This window comes from Scyliorhinus canicula, chromosome 2, assembly GCF_902713615.1.
Source record: "Scyliorhinus canicula chromosome 2, sScyCan1.1, whole genome shotgun sequence".
Taxonomy (NCBI): domain Eukaryota; kingdom Metazoa; phylum Chordata; class Chondrichthyes; order Carcharhiniformes; family Scyliorhinidae; genus Scyliorhinus; species Scyliorhinus canicula.
Window position 1 is genome coordinate 228,495,509 of NC_052147.1, and position 14,199 is coordinate 228,509,707.

The 14,199-nt window shown below is 48.8% G+C and overlaps 1 protein-coding gene across 14 annotated transcripts in view; it reads left to right on the plus strand.

The window, feature by feature from the left end:
- Positions 1-14,199, plus strand: part of scn1laa (sodium channel, voltage-gated, type I-like, alpha) — a 379,612-nt gene that overhangs the window by 287,529 nt on the left and 77,884 nt on the right. For all 14 annotated transcript variants that reach the window (XM_038789700.1, XM_038789708.1, XM_038789701.1 and 11 more), the window contains 2 exons: positions 9,592-9,714; positions 12,046-12,318. In XM_038789700.1, coding sequence (XP_038645628.1) covers positions 9,592-9,714; positions 12,046-12,318 — 396 coding nt within the window. The remainder of the gene's footprint in view (positions 1-9,591; positions 9,715-12,045; positions 12,319-14,199) is intronic.

The following is a 14,199-nucleotide window of genomic DNA, read 5'->3' on the forward strand; positions in this document are numbered from 1 at the left end:
CCCATCGAGTCTGCTCCGCCATTCAATCATAGTTGATATGTTTCTCATCCCCATTCTCCTGCCATCTATCTCCCCATAACCCCTGATCCCTTTATTAATCAAGAGCCCATCTATCTCTGTCTTAAAGACACTCAGCGATTTGGCCTCCACAGCCATCAGTGGCAAAGAGTTCCACAGATTCACCACCCTCTGGCTGAAGAAATTCCTTCTCATCTCTGTTTTAAAGGATTGTCCCTTTAGTCAGAGATTGTGTCCTCGTGGCTTCTAGTTGTTCCTACAAGTGGAAACATCCTCTCCACGTCCACTCTATCCAGGCCACGCAGTATCCTATAAGCTTCAATAAGATCACCCCTCATCCTTCTGAACTCCAATGAGTACAGACCAAGAGTCCTCAACCGTTCCTCATACGACAAGTTCTTCATTCCAGGGATCATTCTTGTGAACTTCCTCTGGACCCTTTCCAAGGCCAGCATATCCTTCCTTAGATACGGGGCCCAAAACTGCTCACAATACTCCAAATGGGGTCTGACCAGAGCCTTATACAGCCTCAGAAATATATCCCTGGTCTTGTATTCTAGCACTTTTGACATGAATGCTAACATTGCATTTGCCTTCTTAACTGCCGATTGAACCTGAATGTCAACCTTAAGAGAATCGTGAACAAGTACTCCGAAGTCCCTTTGTGCTTCTGAATTTCTAAGCCTTCCCCCATTTAGAAAATAGTCTATACCTAAATTCCTCCTTCCAAAGTGCATAACCTCACACTTTTCCACATTGTATTTCATTTGCCACTTCATTGCCTTCTCTCCTAACTTGTCCAAATCCTCTGCAGCCCCCTTGCTTCCTCAATACTACCTGTCTGTCCCTCTACAGATCTTTGTATCATCTGCAAACGTAGCAGCAGTGCCTTCAGTACCTTCCCAGATCATTAATGTATATTGTAAAAAGTTGTGGTCCCAGCACAGACCCCTGAGGCACACCGCTAATCACCGGCTGCCATCCTGAAAAAGACCCCTTTATCCCTACTCACTGCCTTCTGCCAGTCAGCCATGCCAGGATCTTACCCTTTACACCATGGGCTTTTAACTTATTTAACAGTTTCCTATACGGCACCTTGTCAAATGCCTTCTGGAAATCTAAATAAATCACATCCACTGGTTCTCCTTTGTCTAACTTCCTTGATACCTCTTCAAAGAACTCTAACAGAGTTGTCAAACAAGACCTCCCTTTGACAAAGCCGTGCTGACTCAATCCTATTTTATCATGCACTTCCAAGTACTCCGCGATTTAATCTTTAATAACAGGCTCTAAAATCTGACCAATGACCGAAGTCAGGCTAACAGGCCTGTAATTTCCCGTATTCTGCCCCCCTCCTTTCTTAAACAGCGGTGTTACATTAGCCACTTCCCAGTCCTCTGGGACCTTTCCTGCCTCCAGTGATTCCTGAAACATCACCACCAATGCCTCCACAATTTCCTCAGCTATCTCTTTTAGGATCCTGGGGTGTAGACCATATGGTCCAGGTGACTTATCCACCTTCAGACCTTTCAGTTACCCCAGAACCTTCTCCTTAGTGATGGCCACTGCACTCACCTCTGTCCCCTGAGCTCTGGCATGCCACTGGTGTCTTCCACCATGAAGACTGATGCAAAGTAACTATTTAATTTGTCTGCCATTGCTTTGTTTCCTATTATTATTTCTCCAGCCATGTTTTCCAGTGGTCCAATGTCTATTTTTGCCTCTCTCTTAACTTTTATATATTGAAAGAAACTCTTCCTATCTTCTTTTATATTACTAGCTAACTTGCACTCATATTTCATCTTCTCCCCCTTATTGCTTTTTTAGTTGTCCTCTGCTCACTTTTAGATGATGCCCAATCATCTGGCTTTCCACTAATCCTTGCCACGTTGTGTGCTTCTTCTTTTGCTTTTATGCTATTCTAAACTTCCCTCGTCAACCATGGATGACCTGTCCTGCCCTTAACATGTTTCCTCCTCCTTGGGATGAATTTCTGCTGCCTCCCGAATAACCCCTAAAATCTCCTGCCATTGCTGTTCCATTGTCTTCCTTTTTCAATCAACACTGGCCAGCTCCTCCCTCATGAATTTGTAGTTACCCTTATTTAATTGTAATACCGTTACATCTGACTCCAGCTTCTCCCTCTCAAACTGCAGGGTAAATTCTATCATATTGTGGTCACTGCTCCCTAAGGGTTCCTTCACCCTCAGGTCCCTAATCAAGTCTGGCTCATTGCACATCACCAAATCCAAAATTGCCTGTTCCCTAGTGGGCTTTACCACAAGCTGTTCTAAAAAATATCTCTCAAACATTCCACAAATTCCTTTTCTTGGGATCCACTACCAACCTGATTTTCCCAGTCCACCTGCATATTGAAGTCGCCCATGATTATTGTGATATGGCCTTTTTTACATGCTTTCTCTGTCTCCTGATTTATTTTCTGCCCTCCATCCCGACTACTGCTAGGGGGCCTGTACATAACTCCCAACAGGGTCTTTTTACCTTTGTGATTCCTCAACTCTACCCACAGAGATTCTGGGCGGGATTCTCCGACTCCGCGCCGGGTCGGTGAATCACCGGCGGGCCGCGCGAATCACGCCACGCCGCCCCAACGTCGGTACGCGATTCTCCGCAGAGTGGAGAATCAGTGCCATTGGTGTCGGCGCCGGTCGCGGGTCGCTCTACGCGGCCGGCCCACCGATTCTCCGGCCCAGGTGGGCCGAACGGCCGTAAGAAAAGAGCCTAGTCCCGTCGGTGCCGTTCTAACCTGCTCTGGGCTGGCGGGACCTCGACGTGTATGGGTCGGGTGGCGGCCGTTGGCGGGGGGGGGGGGGGGGGGGGGGGCGCGATCGGGGCCCACCAATTGGTGGGCCAGCCTCTGTGGCTGGGGGCCTCCTGTAGTCCTATCCTGTGCCATGTTGCGTTGGGGCCGGCACGTTGAAGGAGGCCACTGCGCATGCACGCGTTGGCGCTGGTGCCACGGCACATGTCCTCGTTTGCACCAGCACAACTGCGCATGCGCGAATCCCGCGGCACACAGTTGGCGCCGGGATCTGCAGCTGGAGCGAACCGGGACCAGAATTAGTCGTGGGAGCGGCTTGTCTATGACGGCGTTTATGACGGTGTGGACACTTTGCTGCGGGATTGGAGAATCCCGCCCTCTGTGTCTTCTGATTATATATCGCTCTTTGTTATCGATTCAACTTCATTCTTGACTAACAATGCAACCCCGCCCCCTTTGCCCATCTGCCTGTCCTTTCGCTAGGACACATATCCTTGTATATTTAGATCCCAGCCCTAGTCCCCTTGCAGCCACATCTCTGTGATGCCCACATCGTACCAGCCAATTTCAATGTGCGTAACAAGCTCATTTTCCTTGTTCCGTATACTGCGCGCATTAAGACACAATACCCTCAGTCCTGCATTGACCACCTCCCTTCTCACACTTGTCACCTTATTTTCTCTGCCTGAGGGTGAAAGTGAAGGGGGGAATGAAGGGTGGGTTTGGGGGTAATGGAGGGTTGGGGGGGCTGGTCGCATGTGTGTGGGAAGGTTTCAGGGCGGGGGGAAATGGTGTCAACTCACCCACCTGTCCGGTGTAGATCATTGACTTTCTTGTGACACTGGGTGCAGGTCGTCCTGGACACGCTTCCCGAGCTGGCGGCCACTGCCACTTTGTCTCTGGCAGCATTGGCTGCTCTGTGGTTCACCTTCTCGGTAACAGGAGGTCCCTCCTGGTCTCGACCACATCTAGGAGCCTGCCAGGTCCGCATCACCAAACCTTGGGGTCGGTTGTCACGGCACCAAAAGCGCGAACTGAGTGGGACGCCCCCAAGTTCAATGTCCTCCATCACCTGCCAGTACCCTATCCTTAACAAATTTCATCGCCTTATCCGGCGATCGGAAATAAAGTTCTTGACCCTCATAAGTAACCCACAAACAAGCTGGGTACAACATGCCGAACATTACCCCCTTCTTGAAGAGGGACCATTTAACTTTGTTAAAGCTCGCCCTTCTTTTGGCCAGCTCCGCACCCAAGTCCTGTGTGGTGATAACCACTGTAGATGTGCATACTTGCAGTAGGGGGATGTATGGCTGTACCTGTAACACAGGTTCCTCCGGTAAGCCCCTGCCGGCTAGCTCCGCCCACAGGGAGCTTGTGTATAAATATGCGTGTGAGTCACTCAGACTCTAGTCTTCAGTTGCAGCCGGAGGAATAGCATTACACAGCAATAAAGCCTCGATTGAACTTGTCTCTCATCTTTGACTATAATTGTTAACGCCACAATTTATTGCTGTGTGATTTTCCGTACACCATGGACATCAGAATCAAGCCTGACCGTCTGCAGCTGGATCCGCAGTCGCCTCACGCCAGGAAATACTTTGTTCACTGGCTTGCAGTTTTCGAGGCCTACATCTCTTCAGCAGACCCTCCCCCGACGGAGGCTCAGAAAAAGCAACTCCTGTACTCGAGACTTAGCTCCAGTGTCTTTCCGCTAATTCGAGATGTGACTGACTACACCACAGCTATGGAACTGCTCAAAGAGAACTATGCACAGTCGACGAACACCCTGTTTGCGAGGCATCAACTCCCTACTCGCGTCCAGCAGCCGGGTGAGTCAAATGAGGACTTCTGCAGGGCCCTTATACCTCTGGTACGAGACTGCGACTGCCGGGCCCTCACAGCCACGGAACACTCTGATTTGCTTATGCGCGATGCCTTTGTTACAGGCATTGCATCGGACACCATCCGGCAACGACAGCTGGAAGAGGCCGCCGTCGACCTCGCGGCCACAAAGACTCTGGCACTTTCCATGACGGCCGTCTCCCGTAGTGCGCGATCTTCCTCCGCTAGCCACTCGGCCCACCCGTCCTACCCCTCGTGGACCCCGCAAACGGCCCCCCAGGCCCACCCGTCCTACCCCTCATGGACCCCGCAACCGTCCCCCCCCCCCCCCCCCCCCCCCCAGCAGCCATCCCCGCGCACTACGCCTGCGCTGCTCGCCGCTGTTACTTCTGCGGTCAGTAGAAGCACCCCCGCCAACGCTGCCCGGCCCACACCGCGACCTGCAAAGCTTGTGGCAAGGAAGGCCACTTTGCAGCGGTGTGTCAGTCCCGGACGGTTGCCACTATCGCGCCCCCGTTCCCCTCGCCTCAGCCGATCGCACAATGGGCCCTGCCGTCCGCTTCCCCGACCCCACGTGCTTTCAGTGGGCGCCGCCATCTTTCGCCCCCCCGCCACGTGCGCTCCATGGACGCCGCCATCTTCATCCCCTACCGCCATGTGCGTTCCATGGGCGCCGCTATTTTGTCCCGACCCCACAACGTGCGCTCCATGGGCGCCGCCATTTTGTCCGCCGCCATCTTCTCCCACACAGGTACTCCAGGTGCCGCCATTTTGTCCTCCCCGGGACGGGGATACGGGTCGCTACCGCTCCTCGTCGGACTCATCTGACTCGACTGCTGATCGCCCGTTACTCGCCTCCGTTAAGCTTGACCAGTCGCGTCCTCGCAACCTGGCACCCTCTTCCACAACGGTGCTGGTCAACGGCCACGTGACCTCCTGCCTCATCGACTCCGGGAGCACCGAGAGCTTTGTCCACCCGGACACGGTAGGGCGCTATTCCCTTGCAGTCTATCCCGCCAACCGGCAGATCTCTCTCGCCTCCGGTTCCCACTCTGTCCCAATCCGGGGTTTCTGCCTGGTTAAACTTACTGAACAGGGCGTGGAATTCGACCGTTTCCGTCTGTACATTCTCCCCACCATCTGCGCGTCACTCTTACTAGGCCTGGATTTCCAGTGCAATCTCCAGAGCCTCACCCTGAAATTCGGCGGACCCCTACCTCCCCTCACCGTTTGCGGCCTCACGACCCTCAAGGTTGAGCCTCCCTCAATCTTTGCCAATCTGACCGCAGATTGCAAGCCTGTCACCACCAGGAGCAGACGGTACAGCATACGCAGTTGCCGTCTTTTCCCTCAGCAGCCCCGCAAGACGTGGCGGCTTGATCTCAGCCGTGGTACTGCCGTGCCAATCGGGCCCCCAGATGCCCCAAACGGGCATCTGACGCCTGTTTCACGACGGCAGCGAGCAGGTGTGTTTGCTGCCATGTTGAAACGGCATGAAAAATGTCGGGAGGCCCTCCCGCTATTCTCCCACCCGGCTTGGGGGGCGGAGAATCGCGTCCCATATTTGAATGCCCCCAATCAGGTTTAACCCTGGCACAGTCCCAAAGTGACTCTTATCAAAGTCAAAAATTACATCTTATATGACTGTGACAGCCTGTATGCAACCTATGACATGGTTGATCACACTATGCTGCCCAGAGTCTCACCACTGTCATTCAGCTGGGTATGACTGGGACAGCATGGTGGCACAGTTAGCACTGTTACCCCCTAGTTCCAGGGACCCGGGTTCAATTCCGGCCTTGGGTGACTGTCTGTATGGAGTTTGCACGTTCTCACCTGTCTGCGTGGGTTTCCTCCAGATGCTCTAGTTTCCTCCCACAGTCTAAAGATGTGCAAGTTAGGTGGATTGGCCATGCTAAATTGCCCCTTTGTGTCCATGGTTGTGGTTAGAGGGTCCAGGGATGACGCAGGAGCCTGGTTAATGTGCTCTTCTGAGGGTTGGTGCTGGCTCAATGGGCCAAATGGCAACTTCTGCACTGTAAGGGTTCTATGACTTTAGAATTCTATGATTGCTCTCATGGTTCCTTTCGTATGTATCTCATCATAACCACAGGGCGGGATTCTCCGACCCCCCGCCGGGTCGGAGAATCACCAGGGGGGCGGCGTGAATCCCGCCCGCGCCGAATTCTCTGGCATCGGTGGCGATTCTCCGGCCCACAATGAGCCGAAGTCCCGCCCGTTCTATGCCAGTCCCACCGGCATAAATTGGACTAGGTTCCTTATCAGCGGGACCTGGCGGCGTGGGCGGGCTCCAGGGTCCTGGGTGGGGGAGGCATGGGGCGATTTGGCCCCAGAGGGTGCCCCCACGGTGGCCTGGCCCGCGGTCGAGGCCCGCCGATCCATGGGCGGGCCTGTGCCGTGGGGGCACTCTTTTCCTATGCACTGGATGTGTGGGCCTCCGCGATGGCTAGCCCGTAGGTGACCCTCCCGCCTGTGTATGCGCGTGGATTACGTCAGAAGCCGCTAACGCTCCCGCGCATGCGTGGACCCATGCCGGCCGGCGAGGATCTTCAGCCCCGGCTGGCGCGGCGCCAAAGGCCTTCCACGCCGGCCGGCGGGGCGCCAACCACTCCGGGACGGGCCTAGCCCCTAAAGGTACGGAGGATTCCGCACCTTTGTGGTGGCCCAACGCCGGAGTGATTCACGCCACTCCGTTCCGCCGGGACTCCCCGCCCCGCCGGGTATGGGAGAATCCCGCCCACAGAATCAATTGCACTGGCTTCTGTTCCTGCACCATTTCCTCTGGTGTCCACTAAGGATCTATTTTGAGGCCCCTTCCGGCACTCATTTATATGTATCTCGGCTACATGCTCTGAAGAAGAGCTTCCCCAGCATTTTCTGTTGTTATTCCTGAAAGCTGTTCGTTTTGACATGTATACAGATGAAACCCAGATCTACATCGCCATCACTTCTCTCAACTCCTCCACTGTTGCTAAATTATCAGACTACCTATCCAACATCCAATACTGGATGAACAGTGGTTTCCTGCAGTTAAATATCGGGAAGAGCATTGTCCTTGATCCCCACGACAAACTCCATTCCCAGGCCACTGACACCATCCTTCCCCATGAAAACTGCCTGAGACTGAACTGGACTGTATGCAATCTCGATTGTAATATTTGACCCCAAGACTACATAACTAAGACCATCTGTTTCTAACTCCAACATATTACCCAATTCTGTTCCTGCCTCAGCACATCTGCTGCTGAAACCCTCATTCATACATACCTTTGATACCAGTAGACTTTACAATTCCAATGCATACCTAAAGGCGTCTGATAAGGTTTCCCATGCCAGGTTGATGGAAAAAGTGAAATCGTATGGGGTTCAGGGTGTACTAGCTAGATGGATAAAGAACTGGCTGGGCAACAGGAGACAGAGAGTAGTGGTGGAAGGGAGTGTCTCAAAATGGAGAAGGGTGACTAGTGGTGTTCCACAGGGATCCGTGCTCGGACCACTGCTGTTTGTGATCTACATAAATGACCTGGAGGAAGGTATAGGTGGTCTGATTAGCAAGTTTGCAGATGATACTAAGATTGGTTGAGTTGCAGATAGTGAGGAGGACTGTCAGAGAATACAACAAAATATAGATAGATTGGAGAGTTGGGCAGAGAAATGGCAGATGGAGTTCAATCCAGGCAAATGCGAGGTGATGCATTTTGGAAGATCAAATTCAAGAGCGGACTATATGGTCAATGGAAGGGTCTTGGGGAAAATTGATGTACAGAGAGATCTGGGAGTTCAGGTCCATTGTACCCTGAAGGTGGCAACGCAGGTTGATAGAGTGGTCAAGCAGGCATACAGCATGCTTGCCTTCATCGGACGGGGTATTGAGTACAAGAGTTGGCAGGTCATGTTACAGTTGTATAGGACTTTGGTTCGGCCACATTTGGAATACTGCGTGCAGTTCTGGTCGCCACATCACCAGAAGGATGTGGATGCTTTAGAGACGGTGCAGAGGAGGTTCACCAGGATGTTGTCTGGTATGTAGAAAGGTTGAGTAGATTAGGATTGTTTTCGTTGGAAAGACAAAGGTTGAGGGGGCACCTGATTGAGGTCTACAAAATTATGAGAGTTATGGGCAGGCTTTTTCCAAGAGTGGGGGTGTCAATTACAAGGGGTCACGATTTCAAGGTGAGAGGGGGAGAGTTTAAGGGAGATTTGCGTCGAAAGTTTTTTACGCAGAGGGTGGTGGGTGCCTGGAACGCTTTGCCAGCGGAGGTGGTAGAGGTTGGCACGATAGCATCATTTAAGATGCATCTAGACAGATATATGAACGGGCGGGGAACAGAGGGAAGTAGATCCTTGGAAAATAGGCGACAGGTTTAGATAAAGGATCTGGATCGGTGCAGGCTGGGAAGGCCGAAGGGCCTGTTCCTGTGCTGTAATTTTCTTTGTTCTTTGTAACCAGCCTCCCACATTCTTCCTTTCATTTGCTTGAAGTCATCCTAAGTTGTGCTGCCTGTGCCTTTACTCTGCTGTCTGTGTCCTTACTCCCACCAGATCCCATCTACCCCTCATCCCTGTGCTCACTGACCAACATTTCAATTTTAAAATTCTCATCCTTGTTTTCCAACCCCCCCCATGGTCTTGTCCCTCCATAGATGTATAATTTCCTCCAACCCAAAACTCCACAATATCTGCATTCATCTGATTCTGGCCTCTTGATCTCCGATTTTAATGAACCAACTATTGGTGCCCATGTTTTCAGCTGTCTAGATATAGCGATATAATTTGTTATTGTAAGAACAAAATTTACCCATGCAGCTGATGTAGATGAATTAGCTTTGAATCTTCCTGAAAAGCATATGGCAATTGCCAGATCAAACTGTTTTACAAACTACGTTAACCTTTTGGATTTTTTTATTTTTCCTTTTTTTATGTAGGTCTCTTTAGTGAGCCTTGTAGCTAATGCCTTGGGCTACTCGGACCTAGGTGCTATTAAGTCCCTGAGGACACTAAGAGCTTTGAGACCTCTAAGAGCCTTATCACGATTTGAAGGCATGAGGGTAAGATGGGAAAAAAACCTCAAGTTTTACATGTGTGTAAGATGCATTTATGTCCAAAACAATTAAATTGAATAGAGAAACTTGCAACACTATCCTAATAAGTTTCATTATAATATGTCAACACGTGGCCACAAACTATCCAGGGCGGCATGGTAGCACAGTGGTTATCACTGTTGCTTCACCGTGCCAGGGTCCCAGGTTTGATTCCCGGCTTGGGTCACTGACCATGCGGTGTCTGCACGTTCTCCTCGTGTCTGCGTGGGTTTCCTCTGGATGCTCCGGTTTCCTCCCACAAGTCCCGAAAGACGTGCTGTTAGGTACTTTGGATATTCTGAATTCTCCCTGAGTGTACCCGAACAGGCACCGTAATGTGGCGACTAAGGGATTTTCACAGTAACTTCATTGCAATGTTAATGTAAGCCTACTTGTACCACTAATAAAGATTCTTCACTATCATGATATGTAAAATGCACTTGTACTCTATCCAACTTTTAAGTTACCTAATTTTTTTATTAAACTGCCCCAAAGAATATCCAGATTCAAAGTTATTTGAAATGATACTTGTATAATGACTGAAGGAAGACTGAGCAAAGTTTCATTTAGAAGAAACCAATAACCGGTATTCTCCGGTCGTTGCAATTCACTTTTTCCGCTGGCAGCGCATCCCTATAAGCGAGTTTCATGGCAGCATGGGGTGGTTACAATGGGAAATCACATTGACAAATGGCAGGGAGATAGAATCTTGCTGCCAGCGAATGCCACTCCCGAGAAACAGCGTGGCTGAGGAACCGGAGAATCCAGTGGAATAATATAGTTAAATTATAATTGTACATATTAACCTATCATATGTTTACTTATTTATGATTTTTTTGAAGAATTAACTTGGTCTTTTTCACAAAAAAATGTATTTGTAGGCATTGTTTTGTTGCAGAACACCCTGAGAATTATTAAAAATGAAATCTGTTCAATTTCTAGTTCCAGGCGGCACGGTGGCACAGTGGTTAGCACCGCTGCCTCATAGCACCAGGGACCTGGGTTCAATTCTTGCCTTGGGTCACTATCTGTGGAGTTTGTACCTTTTACCATGTGGGTTTTCTCTGGGTGCTCTGTTTCCTCCCACGGTCCAAAGATGTGCAGGTTAGGTGGATTGGCCATGCTAAATTGCCCCTTAGTGTCCAGGGATGTACAGGTTAGGTGAGTTATGGGGATAAGGTGGGGGGTCACGGTCGTGAGCTCTTTCAGAGAGTCGGTGCAGACTCGATAAGCTGAATAACCTAGTTTTTAGTACAATTAGAAATGTGTGTTTTTTTAAAATAAATTTAGAGCACCCAATTATTTTCTTTCCCAATTAAGGGGCAATTTAGTGTGGCCAATCCATCTAACCTGCACATTTTTGGGTTGTGGGGGTGAAACCCACGCAGATACATGCAAATTCCACACGGACAGTGACCCAGGGCCGGGATTCAAACCCGCGTCCTCAGCAGCGTAGTCCCAGTGCTAATATGCTGCACCACCGTGCTGCCCCCTGAAATGTGTACTTCAACCAAGAGAAACCTCGAATGGTGGTCAGTTTTATGAATGTAATAGCACTTGGAAGAGTTTTTGGAAAGAAACTTAAACTGAATACTGCAGGTTAAACTTCACAAATTCATGCTTCTAGCATTAAGTTGTTGCTTGCTGGTATCATCCTCGAAGAATGTATCAGAAAATTGAGTGCAGAGATAGACAAGACCTTCTGGGTTTTAATGGACAAAAAAAGTGAATTTTGCATTCAAGTTCCTGATATGTGTCTCTCGGCAGCATGGTTTCATGTAGATAGTGCCAAATTTGTGAAATTGTTTCAGTATCATTGTTCTGTAAGGCTGCCACGATGATAACCATTCATTTCACATCTACCAAAATAAGAGCTATCGTTGCTTGATTTTATTTTCCAGTTTCACAGTATTTTGATTTTGATGTCTGTATTTTGCATATAATTTTGCAAATTCTTTCTTTGCAGTAATCAAATTCTGTGACATCATCGACCCACCACAAGGTTTTTGCTTTATTTTGCTTTTTTCAATACATTTCAATACATTTGGTCAAATAATTTTCTGTAATTGCTTTATATTATTTCTATATCCTTATTTGTGCTCATTTTGTCTGTTTTGCTCCATGATATATTGAATTTTCATTGCACAATTAGTTTTATTTCAGCTGCATGCATAAATGACAAGTTACAGAAAGTACTTTTAACGAAAATCATGTTTTTTGTTTATAAAACCAAGCAGCTTTTCTCATTCTGACATTTATAAGTTCTCTCACATGTTTTTCCTCAAATGTTAATGATAGGTGGTGGTCAATGCACTTCTTGGAGCAATTCCTTCCATCATGAATGTGCTGCTTGTCTGCCTGATATTCTGGCTCATTTTCAGTATAATGGGTGTGAATCTTTTCGCTGGAAAGTACTACCGCTGTATCAACATAACTGATGGAAAGATATTACCCATCAGCATTATTAACAATAAAAGTCAGTGTCTCAATAATAATGAAACGGCGCGATGGAAAAACGTAAAGATCAACTTCGACAATGTTGGAGCTGGCTACCTTGCTTTACTACAAGTGGTGAGTTAACTGCTACTTCACATTTTTTTAAAGAATAAACAAGGCCTGAGAAGAACTAGTGTTGCAATTTTAGGTTGAAACGGAAAGATTGGCTAGAACTAGGAATACATTGTTGGTCTAGAGCTGCAAAACATTTTATGGCCTCCAGACCAAATTCAGGCCTGTTATGTTTCTCGCTTGGCTATTCTGATGCCTTCAATTCCATTTCACCTGAGGAAGGGGCTGCGCTCGGAAAGCTTGTGATTCGAAACAACCCTGCTGGACTTTAACGTGGCGTTTTAAGACTCCTTACTGTGCCCACTCCAGTCCAACGCCGGCATCTCCACATCACGGCTTCCATTCAGAAAGACATTTAAGTACATTGGATACATTGCTGCAATAGAGATCCAATTACCTTTATAGCGGTGTGCACAACTTCCTCCTGAATTTGAGTTCTGAGCCTTTTGCTGTTGTAACTGTACCGCCCTACATATTGATGACAACATGAGGCCGCATAAACAGAATGACTTGCCACTGCCACCATTATCCAACCCACAAAAGCTGGGCCTCCCTAACTCTCTGCTTCCAGCTAAGACTGAATTGACCAAATTGTAAGCTGAAGTTGTATACAATTTTATTTTGATGAAAAATCTTCAATATTGAACTTTTAAAAAAGTTAATTAAATGTTACTTTTGACTTATTTTAATGTATTAATCAGCTTTTTCATTTGGTACTGCTAGTTTTCCTTTTCAAAGCTGCTGTGTTTGACTTGGCTCACATAATTCTTGGTGAAAAGTGAGATGCCACCTTCATGCATTAATACTTCCATCATATTCAATTTAATAAGTATTCTGTCTTTGTCAGTCATGTGGTTCTAATTAAAAATAAGGGCTAGAATTTTACACACCTCCTACAAGGGGGTTGGGACCACTCCTCATGATGAGACTGGCAAGTATACATTAGCGGTCTGATGGCAGGCTCTGGGGAATAGGGAAGTCCTGTGCAGCACAGAAGTCTCCCCAGTGGAATGGTCTGCCTCTGCTTGATCAGCACCCCTTGATGCATCTTTTCTCCCCCCCCCCCCCTCCACCAATCTGATCACCATCCTCCCCTCGCTGGCATCTGCCTGACTGACATCAGCAAGCACATCACACCATCCATTTCTCTGACCTCCATCACTGCTCCTGGTCACAGGTAGGCAGAATGTGGAGTTGAGGCCACAATCAGATCAACCACTCCTCCTAATTCAAGTTATTTTAGCCGGGGAATGGCTGCATTCCCAGCAATGGACACCACTCAAAACGACGCTGCAGGGACTGAAGAGCCTCCAGCAATCTGGTTGTCATTAGAGTTCTGCACCCTGCCTCAGTGGGTTAGAAGCTCTGACCTCAGGCAACTAATTGCCTGAAAATTGTAAAGTCCGAACTGGGCTTCCAGGATGGGCAGAGGCAGGCTCAGTCCTAACTTTCCAGTGGTGGGTGGGACCACTGCCTCTGATTTCCAAGCTTACAAATTTAGGAAGCAATTCTTTTCATGAAAACCTAAACTAAATCATTTGTAGGACAGGGGTTTCTGGCCCTGACACTGGCGGGCATCATCATGAAATGAAATGAAAATCGCTTATTGTCACGAGTAGGCTTCAATTAAGTTACTGTGAAAAGCCCCTAGTCACCATATTCCGGCGCCTGTCCGGGGAGGCTGGTATGGGAATCGAACCGTGCTGCTGGCTTGCTTGGTCTGCTTTAAAAGCCAGCTATTTAGCCCTGTGCTAAACCAGCCCCTGGAGATCACTCACTTGTCCAAAGCCAGCGATTTAGCTGAGTGAGCTAAACCAGCCCCTAAGGTCGACGGCTGGCCAAATTTTCCCGTCCCACCCAAGATAATTTCCCACTGGTGCTGGG